The 18,981-nt window shown below is 33.8% G+C and overlaps 4 protein-coding genes across 5 annotated transcripts; 1 reads left to right on the forward strand and 3 right to left on the reverse strand.

The window, feature by feature from the left end:
* Positions 1 to 3,357: 3,357 nt before the first annotated feature.
* LOC103483574 (KIN14B-interacting protein At4g14310) lies at positions 3,358 to 7,319 on the reverse strand. The gene is made up of 3 exons (XM_008440273.3): positions 5,390 to 7,319; positions 4,564 to 5,177; positions 3,358 to 4,290 (listed from the first exon to the last, which is right to left on the reverse strand). The coding sequence occupies exons 1-3, from the start codon at positions 7,145 to 7,147 to the stop codon at positions 3,756 to 3,758; spliced, it is 2,907 nt and encodes a 968-aa protein (XP_008438495.2). The 5' UTR covers positions 7,148 to 7,319; the 3' UTR covers positions 3,358 to 3,755.
* A 2,236-nt stretch (positions 7,320 to 9,555) lies between these two features.
* On the forward strand, positions 9,556 to 11,764 carry LOC103483576 (plastid-lipid-associated protein 6, chloroplastic). The gene is made up of 4 exons (XM_008440275.3): positions 9,556 to 10,095; positions 10,652 to 10,888; positions 11,037 to 11,163; positions 11,265 to 11,764. Exons 1-4 carry the CDS (start codon positions 9,808 to 9,810, stop codon positions 11,477 to 11,479), a joined length of 867 nt encoding a protein of 288 aa, XP_008438497.1. The 5' UTR covers positions 9,556 to 9,807; the 3' UTR covers positions 11,480 to 11,764.
* A 367-nt stretch (positions 11,765 to 12,131) lies between these two features.
* Positions 12,132 to 13,760, reverse strand: LOC103483575 (CRIB domain-containing protein RIC5-like). The gene is made up of 4 exons (XM_008440274.3): positions 13,278 to 13,760; positions 13,077 to 13,183; positions 12,855 to 12,954; positions 12,132 to 12,752 (listed from the first exon to the last, which is right to left on the reverse strand). The coding sequence occupies exons 1-4, from the start codon at positions 13,333 to 13,335 to the stop codon at positions 12,364 to 12,366; spliced, it is 654 nt and encodes a 217-aa protein (XP_008438496.2). The 5' UTR covers positions 13,336 to 13,760; the 3' UTR covers positions 12,132 to 12,363.
* Positions 13,761 to 14,571: 811 nt separating this feature from the next.
* LOC103483577 (glycolipid transfer protein 1) lies at positions 14,572 to 18,358 on the reverse strand. 2 transcript variants are annotated; one of them, XM_008440276.3, is made up of 7 exons: positions 17,910 to 18,358; positions 17,455 to 17,575; positions 17,107 to 17,162; positions 16,493 to 16,623; positions 15,828 to 15,963; positions 15,228 to 15,359; positions 14,572 to 14,927 (listed from the first exon to the last, which is right to left on the reverse strand). In XM_008440276.3, exons 2-7 carry the CDS (start codon positions 17,570 to 17,572, stop codon positions 14,892 to 14,894), a joined length of 609 nt encoding a protein of 202 aa, XP_008438498.1. In that variant the 5' UTR covers positions 17,573 to 17,575; positions 17,910 to 18,358; the 3' UTR covers positions 14,572 to 14,891. The 2 variants fall into 2 exon arrangements, with proteins under 2 accessions (XP_008438498.1, XP_050942011.1); XM_051086054.1 differs by lacking the exon at positions 17,910 to 18,358 and adding an exon at positions 17,816 to 17,896.
* Positions 18,359 to 18,981: the final 623 nt, after the last annotated feature.

Raw genomic sequence — 18,981 nt, forward strand, 5'->3', positions numbered from 1 at the left:
ATCAGCAAATAACGAAAGTGACACAATTGTTTCTTTCTTACCCTTTTTCAAACGACATTTGTAACGTATTGTAATAGTTTGTACTTGTTTCCGTCGTGTTGAATCATGTGTAGTTGGAACGTAGATTATTTTAGTTTTATAAGTAAATAGTAAATACTTAAACAAATACAATAGTAAATAAACGTTTTGAAGTTATGGTAAAAATTTTAAATAATATTTATTGTAATATACAATAATAGATAATTATTATAATTTTTAGACGGTTTTTGTTCGAAATGATCCAAAATTATATATAATATTGATGTTTTGGTGCAAATTATATTAGTGTGAGACATAACAATATAGGATACTAGTTTTAGATAAATTTAGTCCGTGTTTCAATGTAAATTGTTTGAATACATATTGTTTTGGTGTAGGTAAGAAATAGTCAACATTGTAACAAAAGAGAGAAAAAGAATTAATAAATGGTAAAAAATAGTAAATATTTAACAAAAAAGACATTTAAAATGCTAATATTGTAGTTGATTATAGGTTATTATAATAATCGAAAATGTATACCATTATAATTTAAACCTCAAGTAAATAGTTATTCTGAGCTAAATTTTATTTTTGAAGTCCATGGAGCAAAAGATTATATTTTTTAGGTTGGATCATACACAATACTAAATTTTCTTTTTGTTTAAAAAATATTTCTTTGTTTAAAAATATTTGTGATAGTATTTTAACTTGTATAAATGTTTGCTAGAACGTAGAGATCAACTAAATTCCAAATCAAATGGAAAAGTTCAAGTACATTTTTTTTATTTTTACTCTCTATAGTTTGTTCTACTTATTTAGAAACAATTATGTGACGATTTGGTGAATCTCAAAATAGTAACATATATATACTATGTTCGAGAAAATTAGAAAAGGAAACCTCTAGAGCATTACACATATGTCTAAACGTTACATAATTAAGTATTTTAATATAATTAGAGGGTGAAAGAAGCCAAGTTGGGAAGGTAGAAGAAAAAATAGGATAGGGCATGTGGAAAAATAGTAGAGTGGGGGATTGTTCTTGAATGCTCTTATTTGCTTTTTAATTAATAATAAATAACAACAACAACTACATTAACGATCACAACAAGAATAATGATTCTTAACATCTCTGCGTTATGCTTATATGAATGTAGGATGTCTATTGTATCTAACAATATGGTCATTCATATGTTAGTAGAGGAAACTAATTCTCAATACGATTGAAAACTTTATTAGGAGAAATAAAAGTTATATTTGGCCCACACATTTATGAAATTGTCTTTTAAGAGTTTAAAATGTCGATGTTGAGAAAAATGTTAAAAACTCAATTTAGAAATATTGAAAAAACATTATTGTTTGTAAATGGAAAAAGAAAAATATATTTTAAAAAATAATTAAAATAGTAAGTATATTATTTTGTATCATATTCTTGTTTCTTTCAAATTTGTTAACCATATAATAAAAACTCAATTCATTGTGTAGTATATTTCTTTAACCTTTAAAGTGTTTGTTTCTATAATATCTCAAATACTCAAGTTGATTAAATATGATATTGATGAAAAATAAAATAAAAATATATGGCATAAATAAATATTTTGTAGCCCTCAAATTCAAAAATATTTGTAGGCCTAATAATTTCTTATACTAATAATGGGCCTAAAATATATGAGTGGTCCTATAAACTTTAATTTCAATTGCATTCAAACCTTTCTACCAATGTGATTTGATATATCGTCACCAATACATAATTAACTTTAAAGAAAATTATCATATATATATAACTATTATTTAACCTATGATATTAGTTTCAATTTTTTTTCTTTTAGAAAACTAATATAAATACAATTAAACGGTAATTAACATGAGAGATATATATTCTTTCTCTTAATGTCTGAGTTTAATACATTTGAGTTTACATATATTATATACTAAAACTCTTTTTACTATGGAGGGAAAGTATTGTGACAATATGTATGTTGTTATAACCATATCTAACGTAGTCGAAATACCTTTACATTCGGTGTTAAATGCACAACTTTGGAATCTTATGTGTCTTCGATTCTCCATTCTTCAGTGATGTTTAACTCTTTGGGTGATGCTTTTACTTCCCTGTTCTCGTCCAACAAAAAAAAAAAAGTCATGATAAGAAACATAATTTAATAATTTAGTTTTATATTTGACTATATAATAAATTTCTTTTTATATTTAATGATTATAAATATGGCATATTTATTGTGTCAAATAATTTATCAATAATTCATAAGATATATATAGTAATTCCAATTCTCAACCACAACATAAGTCTTTTTCTTTTCTTTTCTTTTTTCTTTTTTTTTCTTTCAAAAGTTGTATAATATCAAATAAAATAAAAAAAAAAAATCTCTTTTAAATATAAGAGAGAAGGATTTAATTCACAAATTACTTTAATCCTTATGTGAGATGAAGTAAATTCATTTATAGACATGAATAACTAATTTAAAGGTTCATTTATTTGTGCTATGTATTATTATATAATTACAGCTACTCAACTTAATTAGTTTTGAAAATTGTTCTTGACGATAAAAGCTATTAACATACACAGCTCATAAATTTGATATTTTTTGTTAAAATAGAAATAGCATCCCATGTCAAAAAAAATAATAATAATAATTGAGTACCCATTTTTTATTTTTACTATATTAAAAAACTTATTTGGTTCCAATGAAATTTTGAATATTTTCACTTGAGTGTGAATTTCAAAATACAAAAGAAGTTCAATTTGTATTTGGTAAAATTTATTGTTTTCTAGAAGAAATTATTGTACTTGGTAAAAACTTGTGAAAATATTTACAGAAGTATATATATATAAAAAAGAATTCAAGATTTATTGGTGATAGAGATTTGATGATGGAGATTTAGAGGAGGGATTTTGTTTTATGACAATAAAGGGGAATTAATATATGTTTGAAATAATAATTTTCAAAATTTATTTTATAAAACTGTGATAAAAATAAGTTGTAAAAATGTAAGTTACCCCATCCTTATAACTCATCATTCATCAACTAGTTTTTTCCCAAAAAGAAAGATCGTTAACTTGTGATTTTCAAAAGAAACCTTAGTTCTAGGAATAGTCTTATAAAGGGGCTCTTTTACCAAACGTGTATTTTCTAAAAAATATAATCTTTAAAGATCAAGAGTGCATCAAGCAGCTTTTAAGCTTTTAATGCAGCATGGTTGGAACATATTAGTTTTTCAACTGCTTCACAAGAATGTGATCAAATGACTCACAAAATGTTGGAGGATAATATATCCTTGAAATCATTATTCATAAACTGATTATTAAAAGAAAAGGTTAAAATCTCATAAATAAATTTCTTTACCAAACATGTATTCATCTGTTTTTGGAATGAAATATATGTCAAAAGAAAAAATACACATTAAACTATACTAAGTTGAACTAGTTTGGAATCAAATTTATAAACATGAGTGCATTACATAGGAAAATTGTTCTTACTTTACAAGGAGCACTCTCTACTTTGTCACAAACAGCTTAGGTTTCAAAGAAAAAAGGCAATGAAAATTTCATCTTTTCTGTATGAATGAAAATCCACAAGCAAACATAATCTCATTGACCATAAATAGAGAACTATTGCTCTACCATCTTCCATAGAATACTACGAATAAGACAAGCATCTTAGACAGCTTTTCAAGACAGATCAAGCCAAACAGAATTTGGCCACCAGCTCAAAATAATTTACCTATGACAATTGTTTCCATAATGCAGGGCGATCCCTTGATATGAGAAGCGCTCGAGATGACGAATAATCGAAAGAAGGTGAATACAAATCATCTGGACCAACAATTTCCCTGAACACTTGAGAGCCCTCGGTATCAACAGAGGAGGATTGTGAGGTTTCATCATTCAAGGCATCAAATACAAACAGCCCCAATCCACAGACGGCCATGACAAGATTTGAATTCCCCCAAACTTGAGTTACTGCTGTATGATGAACGTGTGCATTGCTTTCTGGCAATGCATAAGTGCAGAATAGGCCTTGTTTTCTAATAGAGAATTGTTGTACCACTGAAGAAGCCTGCGGCTTCTTTCCTCCTGACCTGGCACTTGAACAACCAACATACACAGAATCTCCTCGAGTGAACACTGATTGCGCGCCTAGACTAGCTTTTTGTAACTTCATGCCTATTCCTGATGGGCTGCGGAAGTCCAGAATATTTACAGAATCTGTTGTGCAGAATACACCATCGTTTCCTTCTGCTTCAGCGGAACTTATTCTGCATATCCCAAACCAAACTCTCTTAGAATAATGGAAATAAAATTGATAGAGAACACACAAAAAAAAAAGATCTTTTCAGAAGGAAAAACAGCCTGATCTGGGTTAGCCTATTTAAGGTCTAATGAAAAGTTACAAATGTTTAATTGTTCAAAAAGTAACAAACTAGGGATAGAATAAATATGTGATCAATTCGAAGAAAGTTTTTCTTCAGAGAAATTTCAAGCATTTTCCAAGCAACCAACAAGCTGACAGTAAAAATAAAAACCAGTACCTTTGTCGAACTCCTCCCCCTAATTCAGCATCGGTGTTGTTCACATGAAGAGCACAAATTTTGCGCCCAGGAGAATGAACAGAGAGCAATGCCTGAGCACTTGTAGAAGCAACATCCCATAAAGATAAGGCTTCTGTTTCTGCTAAAACTATTTTTCCTCTGTTTCTCCATTGCAAGGGACTAGAATAATCCATTGCCGCCACGGGCTTCTGCACCTCCCAGTTCATAATTTCTTCGCTGTCGCGTACATCAAAAACTTTTACAGTCTTTTGACAGGTAGCAGTTGAAACTATCAGAGGTCCGCACGGCTTATACCACCACTGTTCAGTTTCTGGTACCAGCATATAACTAGGAGCATATCGCTTTTGAACAATGTTATGGGGTAAGGGAGCCAGTGCCGTCCTTGAAGAGGTCATTGCACCCTCAATCTGGAAAGCTCGTACATTCTTGCTGTAAAAGTCCCAAGAGCAAAAACCAGCATCCATTGTATTCCCAGCTGACGCTGCTACCACATATCTTCCGGAGCAACCATCTGCTCCAGGAGCACGTATTATCCAGCAATCTCTCCAGATATTGGGGGAGATTCCTGCTGGTGGCTTGTATACAGATTTCTCCTAAACAGATAACAGAATTGGTAAAGAATAAATCTCAGCAAAGATCTAGAAATTTGTACAACAGGAGGCAATCTCAGAAAACTGTTTTGGGTTAGTTATTAACCGAGTTGCATATGAATGAACCTAAATTTTCAGGGTTGTCTAAAGAATTGTAACATTTTAGTAGATCATGCCTAATTATAAGTGGATTCATTAGAGGCTAATTTGCATACCTCAGTGTTAGTAATATCGTAAAATGAGCATGAACCATCGTTGTGAGCAAGAAGAACAGCTTCTCCCTCCGACACAAACCATCCACCTGTTGAGGTTTTAATGCCTATTTCATTCATTTGGTTGATGCCAGCATCATCTGTCTCCTCGCCAATCAGGCCTCCTTGTTTATTCTCTTGATCATCAAAATCATCAAGAATCTCATCACTAGTGAGAATGACCTCGGCCTCTTGCTTACCCTTGAATTGGGTTGATGATTCTTGCAATCCTCCAGAAGTATTTTCATCCATTTCTTGGACTTCACAAAACTCCAAACCTACTTGTTCCGTCCTCATGGTGACTTTTGCATGCTCCCTATTCAGGGAAGCCAAAAACTCCAGAGCAATTGGGTTCTCGTCAATGGCCATATCTTCAACCTTGACTACATGACTAGGTCCAGTTGAATGAATTTCATTGCTCTGAGAGCTATCTGATGTTGATTTCATTGACATCCGATTCCTGAGCAATTTATGATGAGGAAACAGTCTCTCCTCCAATTCCTTGGTGTTTAAACCTTTAACCGATGAGTTAATCTCTGATTCATTGGTCTCATCCTTTGGAATCATTTTGGTATCTTTCTCGTTTGTACTCATCAATCCCATTTTAACACCAGAACTTACTGTACCATGTCCAATCGCTTTCTCAATCCCAGAAATCTTCTCCTGAATATCTGAAAGTATCAGCTTTGATGAAGAAGTATTATTCAAATCCAACATTTCCTTTGTCTTCTTAATATCCGAAGCGATCCTCTTTACCTTACCCTCCAAAAAAGCAAGTTTTTCATGGAGCTTGCTTGTATACTTGTTACCCGCACAACTTGAATTCCCCTCTCCTCCAATTTGTCCTCTCTCGTTGACAATATCCAAATCCTTCTGCCCAGATTTCTGCGTGGACTCTAAACTAGAGTTAAGCCTTTGACGATCTGCGCTACTGGACTCGGGAACAATACAAGGCTTCTCTTTATGTTCTTCATTAACTACAGAAACCCTCTGAACTTTCTCGGGAACAGTTGAATTCTTACTAATTTCATGGCTTCTTAATACTTCATCAATACGTTCCCTAGTCTGGCTTTCCAAAACCTTAGTCTCAAGTGATTTATCCTCAATTTTCTCCTCATCAGCCAATTGCTTAACGTCAGAAATCCGAATCTTGCTATCCATATTCGTTCGAAGCTTTACATTTTCCTTCAACTCCTTATAAACCCCTAATCCAGCTAGCCCTTCTCCACCCACCATCACTTCCAGATCCTTAACTCCCACTTTCTGTTTATCACTCTCAGAACCTCTAACACGCGAAGCTCTTGCGCTACTCAAAGCCGTTTGATCATTCTCCCGTACAGAACCTCTCCCTCGATCAACCGAAACCCTCCGTTCCCTACGAGAATCAACAGAACTTCTAATAAACTCAGAAGGACTAGAACTCCTACCTCTGGGAACCGAAGACGATGACCTCCGAGCACGAGTTTCAGAATCAGAAACAGCAATCGCGGCAGCCTTGTTGACTCGGGGGACGGCACGGATCGAGGGCTTTTGGGTCATGATCGGGAGTTTAGAAGTGGACCTGGGATTCTCTTTCCCAGCGGAGGCAAATCTGGAGGATGATGAATCGGAATGATTCTTTCGATTGGAAGTAGAAACTGGAGTTAGGGGTTTGGAGGGGTTGATGGTGGGGGCGGATCCGCCGCTGCGATCTCGGAGACGGCGAGTGGATAGAGCAGACATGGGTGGCGTGGAATTGCCGTTGATGATGAGATAGGAATAGGAAAAAGAAAAAAAAAATAATGAAGATTGGGGAATTTGAGATATGAATTTAGGGGAAGATAGAGAATGAGAAGGTGAAAGAAAGAAAGAGAGGGATTTTGGATTTTGGATTTTGGATTTTGGATTTTGGATTTTGGATTTTGGATTTGGGCGGGAAATTGAAATTCTAATTTTATTTTCTTCTTTTTTTTGGGTTTGTTAACGCAAAAGGCTCTGCTTTTGTCTCCAAGCGACACGACAAACGACATGTTTTTATGTTTTTGCTTTCTTTTCTATATTTTGTATTGTTTTGCATAAATCTATTGGGGCATTATGTATCAGTATCACCTCCCCCATGTAGTTTTTTATACTAATTGATAGCTTTAGGTGTATTCTTTTTCTGGACCAAGAGGGCTTCTTTGAACCTATTCTCCTTTTCAACATGTAGTTGTCTAATTAATTGTCATGTTCTTTCTAGTTCCATTATCTCTCTCTCTTTTTTCTATTTCATCGTCCTTGTACTCGTATTTCATTATCTCTAATATTGGAGATTGGTGCTATTTTATTTTATGTGAAAGTTCTTTCGTGAGAGTCTTCAAGTGTTGTCTACTCTCTATTGTCAATTTTTGGTAATATTTTGATGCATACAAATGTCTCTTTACGAGGTTAAATGGTTTTTTAGTATTATTTGAGATACTTGTTAGTCTTTCTTCTTTTTTTTTTCTTTACTTTCCTATAAAAAATACTATTATATGTATGTATATTTTTTTAACTTACTTGGTTTGAAAGAGTCGTTGACTGTGTAAAGAGCCAAGTTCTTTCTTATGTTAGCTAGTCAGAGTTTATTTTATATATTTTGCAAAGCATTCAAGTTTCTTGAATGAGCATGCTTATTTTTCATGTTAGGGTTGCTCGAAGATTTGATTGTTTGCTTTCGTTGCTTCATTTAGTCAAGAGAAAGGGCTAAGGTTGCTTGTGATGATGACTGCCGTTTGTGTGATTAGTAGTATTGCATCTTTGATATTCTTTGTTGGAATATTGCTACCATCATGGAACTATTTTGCCTTATAATTCATTGTATGTCTCTGTCGGTTACATGGGTGGATGCATATAGTTTGTGGGTCGAAGTATTTGGCCGATCAAAGTTTTTAAATATTTATCTTCGTGCTGGAGTGTCATTCTTATGTTTGAGATATAGTTTGAAGCATATGGTTCTCTTTTTCTTTAGTAATGGGCACAATTTTTGTCTAGGTATGTCACTCAATTATTGGAGCTCTATCCTACAACTTTCATTCTTATGTCTAGCCATTTTGAATGCATGTATTTTTCTTCATGCCAATCTGGGGTGATTTCATATGCCTCTTGTATTTGGACCTAATCTTTTAATCGAAGAGCGCTAGTTGCTCTAACGTGTTTTTTGGTGGTTAGATGGAGGGTGTTTGAAGTAAAAAAATAATTGATAAAGAGTGTTTTCGTTCTTATAACGTACATGCATAAATTGATTAGAAATATAAACCAACAATTTGGGTAATCATACACATTCCATTACATTTACATATGAAAGTAAATAACACAAATGACTCTTTTTGTAATAATGGAATCTAGCTCAAAGTATCACGAGAATCTAGTTAGGATTGATTTTTATTCTCTTGCGTTTTTGTATTATATACATGAAATTGATAGGAAAACTATATATTTAAAAACTTTGACTATTTAAATATTCATGTATCTTAATATTAAGTTGTGTATTTTAATAATACGTTAAAACTAGTCGTTTCTATTTATCAAGACTTCGTTTTCATTCATCTGACTCGTAAGCTTTCAATGCTAGCCTTATAAATATTCATTCAACCTCTAAATTTATTGTTTCGTTGTCTATTTTCTTTCTAAAAAATAAGTTTTTTAAACTACAAAATTGGTTAAAAATCCAACTTATGTATTTTAAGATAAATGCAAATTAAAAAAGAATATGTCTAATTTAAAAACAAAATTATTGTAAATGACAAAATAAATGTTAAATTTTATTATATTTTATAAATGTTTTAATTTCATTTAGCTATATTTAAAAATATTTCAACGAAGAACGGAATAGTTGTTAAGAAGGCCTAAACTAAACACTATAATATGTCATTTTTATAAACCGAACTTCGACAGCACGTGCATGTCACGTGGTAGGTTAAAGTTTTTTTTAGAAAAAGAATTTAAAGTATTTTTTAAAAAAATTAAAGCGATACTTTTATGCAAACTTGATCGTAGAAATTAATATTTAAATCTTAGAACTAAAATAGAAAAAGAAATCAGTAAACAATATGATGATGAAGAAGAAGAAGAAGAAATGATTATAAAGGGAAGAAGATGCAATCTAGTCCTGAATTAGGGAGTTCCACGTGATATTTTCTAATACCAATCATATTGTTACATTTGAATCATCATCTATGTCCCCACCATTTCACTCTCCACTTTCTCACCTCCATTGATTTTCATCTTGCTTTGCCCCGCTACAAATCTCATCTCCTCCCATTTCTAGAACGTTCCACTATGATTTTCATACCATTCGATTGATGCCTCATAAACTTTCTCCTTTGTTCTTTCATTCTCTCGAGAAACAAAACAGTTTCACTCTTCTTTAAATCAAACTGCCAATGGCTGCTCTAGCGAGCTCCGTTCTTCAGTCTCCACTCCAGATCCGTACTTCCGATTCTTCTTTTGGGTCTCTTTTTTCATCTAGAATACATCGGATTGCACCCAGTTTCAACCTCAAGTGTTCCCGCCGCCAGTCTCTGTTTTCCGGCGACGGGGGATCCAGAAGAAATTTGTCTTTGAAATCGGTTTCAGCCGATGTTTACTCGGACCCTTCGTCGCCTCCCTCTGTTGTTGACGAATACAAGGCTAAGTCTGAGCTCCTTGCGTCCTTGAAGATCAAGCTACTGGTGGGTCTTTCATTCAATGTTTCCATTTCCTGATTTGCTTGGTCTTGTTCTTTATTTGAGTTTTGCTCCTTTCTCATCTGTTCTTATGGATTGTTCGAAAGTGGGTGTTGAGAAAATAGGTAAGATTAAATATAGCATTAGGTAGAGTAACCCATCTATCTCATAAAAAGTTTTAGTCTCTTTGTTTTTCCAAGGTGGAATTCTCAACAAAAGGCACAAGCGTCGTGTTAGATTAATAGTCAACGAGCTTAAACTTGTGGGTTTGGCGTGGATTTTATTTGTCAATAGTTTTGATCCTTTTGTTTACTTCACATAATCTCTGCAAGGAATGCATAGCAGTTCAGATAAAAAGAAATGAAGTTGCAAATATCAATATAGAGATGTATGTACGTTGCAAAGTAAAGTGATAAATTTGAGTTTTTGATTCTTGTTGAGGAGGGCAGCCTCTTTATCCACGTTTTATAGTTCATGTAGCGAACTCTTTCTCATGTTCTCTTGCAACTATGATTCATTGTTCTGACTTGTTAATGCTTGTTCTTCGATTTTGTTATGCCAGAGTGCGGTTTCAGGGTTAAACAGAGGTCTTGCTGCTAATGAGGATGATTTACAGAAGGCAGACGAGGCTGCCAAGGAGATTGAAGCTGTCGGGGGGCCTGTGGACCTCTCAGCTGATCTTGACAAATTGCAGGGGAGATGGAAATTGATATACAGCAGTGCATTCTCATCTCGGACTTTAGGCGGTAGTAGACCAGGACCTCCCACGGGAAGGCTACTTCCTATTACTCTTGGTCAGGTGCAGTATTTCTGAGCTCTATCGTTGGTTTCTCATTGAACGAGGCACAAACTTCTTTTCGTACATTTTGCAAACAAAACGACTAATGAAAATGTTTGAGAACAATGTTCGTTTTTCTTCATACTGACTTTCAAATTTTCATCATTAGGTGTTTCAGCGAATTGACATCATCAGTAAAGATTTTGATAACATTGTAGAACTCGAACTAGGTGCTCCTTGGCCTCTACCTCCTGCTGAAGTCACTGCTACTTTGGCTCACAAGTTTGAAATCATAGGTTAGTTATCTATGTATATGTGTTGTTTCCCTTTCAGTTTTACAATGCAACTTACCATTTCTAAACCAGAATAATGTTCTTGTCTGTTTGACTGAGATCAGGGTCTGCTAAGATTAAGATTACTTTTGAGAAAACGACCGTGAAAACAACTGGGAACTTGTCACAGCTTCCACCATTAGAGGTACCTCGGATTCCAGATGCCTTGAGGCCTCCGTCTAACACCGGAAGTGGTGACTTTGAAGTCACTTACCTTGACAACGATACCCGAATCACCAGAGGAGATAGAGGAGAACTCAGGGTGTTTGTTATCTCATAATATCATCACAGGCGTGATGAGATTTTGTTTGCTGTATCTTCAAGTTCAAACATCGCCTCAATGGAGTCGAAATTTTACCACCTACCATTGTTTATAATTATTAGTTTTGTTACGGACTCTGGATACCAACTTATACTTTAGAGATCAACCGCTGTAGCCATAGTCTAGAGAAAAGCACAGACTCTGGATTTTTACATTGTTCACTGTAAGTAGTATCGTTGTCTTGATCATTTTATTGATCATTCAGCTTATAAATGTAAAATGGTCAACTCTTTGCCCCTCTTATCTGCTCTGACGATGGCATGTCGAATAAGAGAGCTTTTTAGGTTCTAAAACATGACTCTAGAGTTATGAAGCTGCAAGATCTTGTGGGGTTTGACAGCTTAAAATGCTTCCATGTCGTCCTTATTAGCATACATGGATAGAACAATGGTCAAAAGGGAGAAAGAGAAACTAATTTTGATGAAAAGAGACTTGTATTACTTGAGAGATGACATGTTTCAGATGCTGCAAAATATGCAACAAATTTGACAACGTAACAATAAGCTCTACCTAAAGTGGCTGTTATTGTGACTACAATTGCTTCTGTCAATATCAGTGATTTATGATAATCATACCACTGCATTGGAAAGGGGGGGGGGGGGGTGCTGGATAAGTAGAAATTCAAAATTCAGATTACATGTGGTACATTCTTTTGAAGAATGGCTTTTGGTTGGTACATGTTACAAAACAACTTTCTTGGTAATAAAATTATAACTGATTACTGAAGCTAAAATCATATCATCTCCAAGGTAACAAAAATTTGTTCTTACTCAGGCAAGTAACCATTTGAAAGCAGCCAGCCCAAGTAGAATGCGGTTTAGTTCCTTGTTTGGAAATTCTTCTCATCCTTTCTCTTCATCAACGGCTTCCAAAACTGGGAGAGGGATGTCTGTTAAAGAGTTGTTATCTCTTGATCTTGACGATCTTGTTGATTCACCACTGTCAGACGACCCCTTAGATTTCCTCCGATGAGAGTGTTTTGGGATAGGATTTTCTGTGCTTGATTCAACTCCATGATTCGAACCACGCCGACGTCGTGAACTTCGAGAACTACCGTCCTGAGGACCAGAGTCACCTGAAGGGCACGATGAACGTTGTCGTCTAGACACCTTCTCCGAGTTTGAGTTTCGCCGAGTAGATGAAGAGTCTAGACCTGACGAAGACTCGGACGATGTTTGGCGTTTCGACCTCGGTGCTCGACTTGCCTTTTGCACACCTAGCTCTCCAGACTCTATACAAAGACCATTACTTCTATTACCAGTTCATCAAAATGCAATAAATCAAACAACATTTTACATCACCAATAAGGTAAAATGGAGGGTAGTTTTGGTACCTTGAGTGGGGATATTAGCAGAAGAAAGATCAAGTTCCCCAATAGAACTAACCAAATCGCTTGAGGTTTGAGTTTTTGGTGAAGATTTAAACTCGTTCATCTGCTCAAATTTTGCAAACACCCAAACAAATCCAAATCCATAATTAAATCCATCAATCTAAATCAAAAACCCAAATGGAAAAATGGATTGTTTTTGTTTCATCCATTGATCACAATTCTTACCCAACTAGGAGTATTGTTTTGATTCCCAGAAGGACCATCCCATCCAATATGAGCAACATGCTTAACGTCAGTAGGAAGACCAATCTGCATTTCTGGTTCTTTCTCATCTGCAACAACTCAATCCATCAATCTAAATAAAAAACCCAAATGGAAAAATTAGGGTAAAAAACGAAAAGAATAATAGTAAAAAAAAAAACATACCGAAAATCTGTGAAATGTATCTTAATCCTTTTAAGAGGCCCTTTACAGAGGTGGCCATGTTAGCTAATTAAAAGAAAAAACCGAAAGCTTAAACTAGCGGAAATGAGAAGGTGGGTAGTAAAATAAGTGAAAAGAGGTGGCAGGTTTTGATCGACGGTGGCCGGAAAGGGGGGAAATTTGGAGGAGGCGGAGGGGAGGGGGTGGGGTGAAATGGGTCGCCGGTAACCAGTCAATCAAAACCTGGTTGTTTAAGAGAAGAAGGAATTGGGGAAAGGATTTAGAAGAAAGGGAGTTGAAATGCGAATGGAGAAACGGAGATTGATGAGCTAATCTTAGTGCAGTTTTTCAATGGCTGTTTTGTGAAAGCGCGGGAACACCGGTTAGGGAAGAAACTGTACGGCCATTCACTTACGCAAAATTCTCTCTTCATTTTAAATCACATCTTTTTCTTTTTCTTTTTCTTTTTCCAAAACGTTTTATTATTTATTTGTTTTTAGTTTTTAAGGTTGGTGTATTGTATTTATTTCTCTTTGTTATTATTGTAGTTGGAATACCAGATGGAGTTTTCTCATCCAAACATTTCTATTTAGCACCTCAATTTCAGATTCCTATTTTAAATTTTGAGTTTCTAAAAACAATATACAAACTACAAATCTTTCTTGGTTTAGAACAAGAGAGAAAAGAAAAAAAAAAAAAAAAATACTGATGTACTTGTTTTGGTTTTTGCTTTTTTAGCAAGAAAAACTTGTTTATTCAGTTTTTAATTTTTATTTAAGATGTTTTTACTAAACTTTGAAATTACAAGTGTTGTTTTGGTTTGTGTATCTGATTATTCTTAAAACTTAAAACATGAATCTTTAGAGTTTAAATTATAAAATTGTGTGCATTTTGTAACAATTTCTTTGAAAATATATCGATAAAATATCAATATCAAAAGATGTTTTTGTAAATAAAAAAAATTAAAATTGTTAAAATTAATAACTAAGTGAGTTTTATTAGTATTTATGAATCTTGGAATTTACAAACATTTATGATATGTATTGATATTTAAAAACGACATCCGACCTGCCAGTAAATTTACGAATACATTAACATATCAACAAAAAAAAATTATAATAATCACGAACTTTATGAACCTATAGTTCTAGGTTGTCATAGTAAAAAAAATAATCTTTTAATTGCAAGACTGGGGATTGAATTTGGAAAAGACATGTCAACTATCATAGAGTTGATTGAAAAAATGACGAAATATATATGTGTGTGTAGACAATAGTCTATACAGCCAGAATGATCATGATAGAGATAACTTTCCAATATATAAATGTCAGACTCAAAAGGTATTTAAAGAGGATTTTACAAGATTCAAATTCCCGTCAGAAATCAGAATATAAAATGTTGATGAGCCCAGCTGTGATATGGCACACAACAAAAGCACATACAAAATAGAAATATAAGATTATCAAATCGAAGAAAATAAGATTAAAAAAGTTTAATGATTATGTCTCAAATTTAAGGATGTCAAAGGGATCTCAAATAAGCCATCAATATAAGCGCAAAGAGGAAGTCACAATATAATGGAGAAGTCCATCTTCATTTTCAGCAACAACTAGTCTCTCACGAAGCCTTGAGATCATCCATGCCAACACTAGCCTGTCAAAAGAGAGAACTCCATTTAAAAAAGTATGAAAATCGCGTTTGAAAGTGTGAAATCAATTGTTAAAGGCATATTAAAAATGCCATGCTGAGACATTAAGATATATCTTAATCTACTGTTTCGTAACAAATGACATGAAAAATTCAAAAGGAAAAGTAAGAGGTTAAATAGACTTGGAGATTCAACCGAAAACTTAATTTTAGGTCAGCTGACGCCTCAGAAACTTCAGTTAATTGAACTAGTTGGATCAAGTTTGATAGTTTAAGTCAGATCTCCAGAAATTTGGTGAATCTTACCAGAAACTTGTGAATCTCTTGGAGGAGAGGTGAAAAATTTGTACAAAATTTCTCTATGTCAGCTTCAACATTGCCATTGCCTGATATAACTTCCATAAACTTCTTACGATCAGGAGCAAGCTTCATGGCAACCTACAATTTCGGTATCCGATTAGAATCAACATATAATTTCTCATAACCGAATCATGCATTGAGCATAATGATTTACAATAACATCTAGTTAATTCAAACATTATAGATATATTTGAAGCAGGCGAAGGTTTAATAAAATTTGCCACAATTTTGAAATGTGAACTCATATATATATATACACACACATACTGACAAAAAAGTGTGAACGCACGTATTACAACTTGATCGTGAGGGATGGACCCAAAAGAAGCTTGTAACAGCTAGATTTCTAGAAATAAAAGTATAGGAATATGCTTTGCGGGTTTAGCTAATTACTTCAGTGCTTTCTTAAGCTTCTATTCAATTCCTAAAAGCCCAAGTGAAAGGAAAATGGGGGTGGGGGTGCTGCAACTGGAACAAAAATCTCGCCATATACCAAAGAAAGAAAGAATTTCAGAATTATATTGATGAGGGGGATCAGAGGATTACACTGAAACTTGAACTGGCCAGCCAACCATGCCACTTTTTCAAGGTCTTGCCATAGGCTTCTGTACAGGCACGAGACATTGCCCAATCCTGATGCTCCAGTAAGTTGCGAAACAGTTCTACCAAGAAATCCATTGCTCTGAACAGGATCAAAATATGCAAGCAGAACCAAAGAGTGCGTTAATCATATTGATGCAAATTTGCAGTATTATCCCAAATGTACACATTACTTTTTTAAAAAAAGAGAGAGAGGAAAAAGAGCAATTTGGTTCAATCATTCACACTCCAGCTGCAACTGAAAAACAATTCCTTGAATTGAGAAATACAAAGAGACATAGAAAATACTAATTCGCAGGTCATGTGCAATGTAATAAGTTAATGACCAAGAAAAACGCAAGTATACACATCTAGAGGGGGCTGAGAAAAACTGAAGTAGTTGATATCTCATTTCAGTTGACAGAACATTATTTGCATCATTTTGATAATCACAAGTATCCCATGGAAGATGCGGTGGGCTTCCTCACCAATTAGATTTTAGTTCTGTAGACTTTAATGGCAAACAAAGTTAAACTTTTGCATGCTTATGTTCAAAAGCTTATTTAGCATTCAACACATAGTTGCACCAGAACCAAAATGAAAAAACCAATTCCCCGCAGACATTGTCCAACCTTGTCAACCAAAGAAGACCATTTGTGCAACTGGATGATCCTTTTGCAGTTTTAGTTTCAATCTCAGGTTTCACCAAGTTATACAAGTAGTTGAATCCAGCTGGGTTGCTAGAATACTTGGTCTCCAATCTCTACAGACACAAACAAGCAAGGTGAATAAAACACAACCGCAACAGAATCTATAACAAAAGCACAAAGCATGTTTTGATGTCAAAAACTTGCGAACTGGAAAGGCATGCATTTGTCTCCCTTTCAAGAGCACAAAAAACACTTGCAGCTGTATATCACAAATGACAAGTGTTTCCCGTAAGTATGCATGTTATCTTTTCAGGTACAAGACATTTTTCTTCCACTACTTTTTTCAGGTACGTTACTTGTTTACTCCAATCTTATTTGCCAAATAATAAATAATTAGCTAGTCCTATGTCCAGTGATGAGGATTATTGGCCTACAAACTAAAACAAGATAGACATATAATTAAATAAACAAATGCCCAAAGAAATGGGCTCATGGACAATAGGCTGCCATAAACTGGCCTCATAGACAACGATATTCTAAAAACTTATTTCAAACTACATAATGAATGGGAAAAAATTATGACATGTGAAACTTACCGTTATGTTGCCTCCAATGTCAGTTTTAACAAGTGCCATAGCAGCTCCAAACTTGTCTGCATTAAAAGTTATAGACATTAGTTTGAGAATGATAATTTGTGGTAACCGGATTATGAGATTGCAATTATTTTTGCTAAGTTTCAGTATTAGTTCAATTACGATATAAAAAACAACTGAATTTAAGGGTTACAGAAACCTTAAAAAGACAAATCTAGTACTTCAGTCCACCAACAAAGAAAACATAATTCAATTGACTTTTCTGTTAACTCAAAATGAAATCATATCTATCCGAAAGCGAAGAAACTATAGACAAGTTTTTAAAAGACAAAATGGATCAAGGGGTCGCACCAATAACAGGCAGAATATGTTTGCAGGCTTCCAAGAAAGGCTTGGTCAAAATCTCCCCGGCTTCAGATTTGACATGCTGAATTCCTTCCAAGGCAGGGGTGAACACAGTTCCCTCCATTTGCTGCATGGAAACAAATTCATGAATCCCACAAAGAGATCAAACATTTAGAAATTCATAATTTCCGACAGATTCCTTCAGCAGATTAACAGAAAAAACAACAAAACAATTCAACATCGCAAAAACAATATAAAACGATAACAAAAACTGCAGTTGATCAATATCAAGGTAATCACTACTTAAATTAAGCTGAAAACAGTCCAGTTTTCTAATCTGATTAACACATGCTTCAATTCAATCTACCTCTCGGAAATGCAGGGACAAAACAGAGAGGGGAAGTGAGATCAATGTAAAAATGAACCAGATCAAAGCGTAGACGTGAAATAAAAATACATACCTAGAGTAAGAAAAAAGTTGGGTTTTTTTTTTCGAGGTGTGATTGGAGCAATGAGAGAAGGGAGATGATCGGAAAATGGTGAGATTCGAATTGGAGTAGTAAGAATTGAAGTTTGTGAGAATCTATCCCTCTTCTAAATTTAGCGGTGGTGTTGCTTTCACGAAGCCCAGACCAGAATCTCAACCCTTTAGCCTTCTTCAATTCAATCAAAATATATATATAAATATTAAAATTAAAATCACATAATACTATTAAGTTTTTTTTTTTTCTTTTCTTTACAAAAATCAATTCTATGAGAATGTTGATTGACGGAAATTGAGGTCTAGGGTTTGAATTTATGACCAAAAAAGAAGAAAAAAAGAATGTAAATGCTGAATTAGAAAAAGTAAATTTAAGATTAAAAAAATGATAATAATAATTTAGACATCAAAGATTTTTAAAAAATGAAAAACAATGAGTTGGTGAGTTAGTAGTCGGCAGGCGGCAAATACGCAACCACATGCGCACTACGCATTAACGTTACATGATATTGCAATTTGCATCTAATCTATGTACCAAGATTTGACACTAAATTACATACCATCCATTTTCTAATTTCAAAATATTCTTTTTATGTTGTGTATCTTAGGTTAACATAAAAAAAATAAAATTTGCCAAAATGAAAAAAAAAAAAATCAAAATCAAAATCAATCATCCCATTGATATAAGAAAAAAGCAGCCAAATCAAGGGCAAACTGGGAATAAGAAGTAGTAACACTTTTAAACATATTTTTCTAATTTTTATAGGGAGAGTTTTATTCTTTTTCCTATACACACTTTCTGTTTTTATATTCAATCTAAACATATTTCAATAGACAAAAACATCTTATATCTTCTAAATATTATTGAATGAGTATAAAATTTATATATCTATCTCCATAAAAAGTTGATATCTTAAATTTCAAGTTTATAATGTAATATGCTTAAAAATATATATGAAAAACTTTAATTTTTTTAGAATCCAAAAACATGCTACACAAATTCAAGTCAAACCAGGCTTAAGAAAAAAAAAATCAAATTATGAGAGGACCAG

This window comes from Cucumis melo, chromosome 6 (genome assembly GCF_025177605.1).
Source record: "Cucumis melo cultivar AY chromosome 6, USDA_Cmelo_AY_1.0, whole genome shotgun sequence".
Classification (NCBI taxonomy): Eukaryota; Viridiplantae; Streptophyta; class Magnoliopsida; order Cucurbitales; family Cucurbitaceae; genus Cucumis; species Cucumis melo.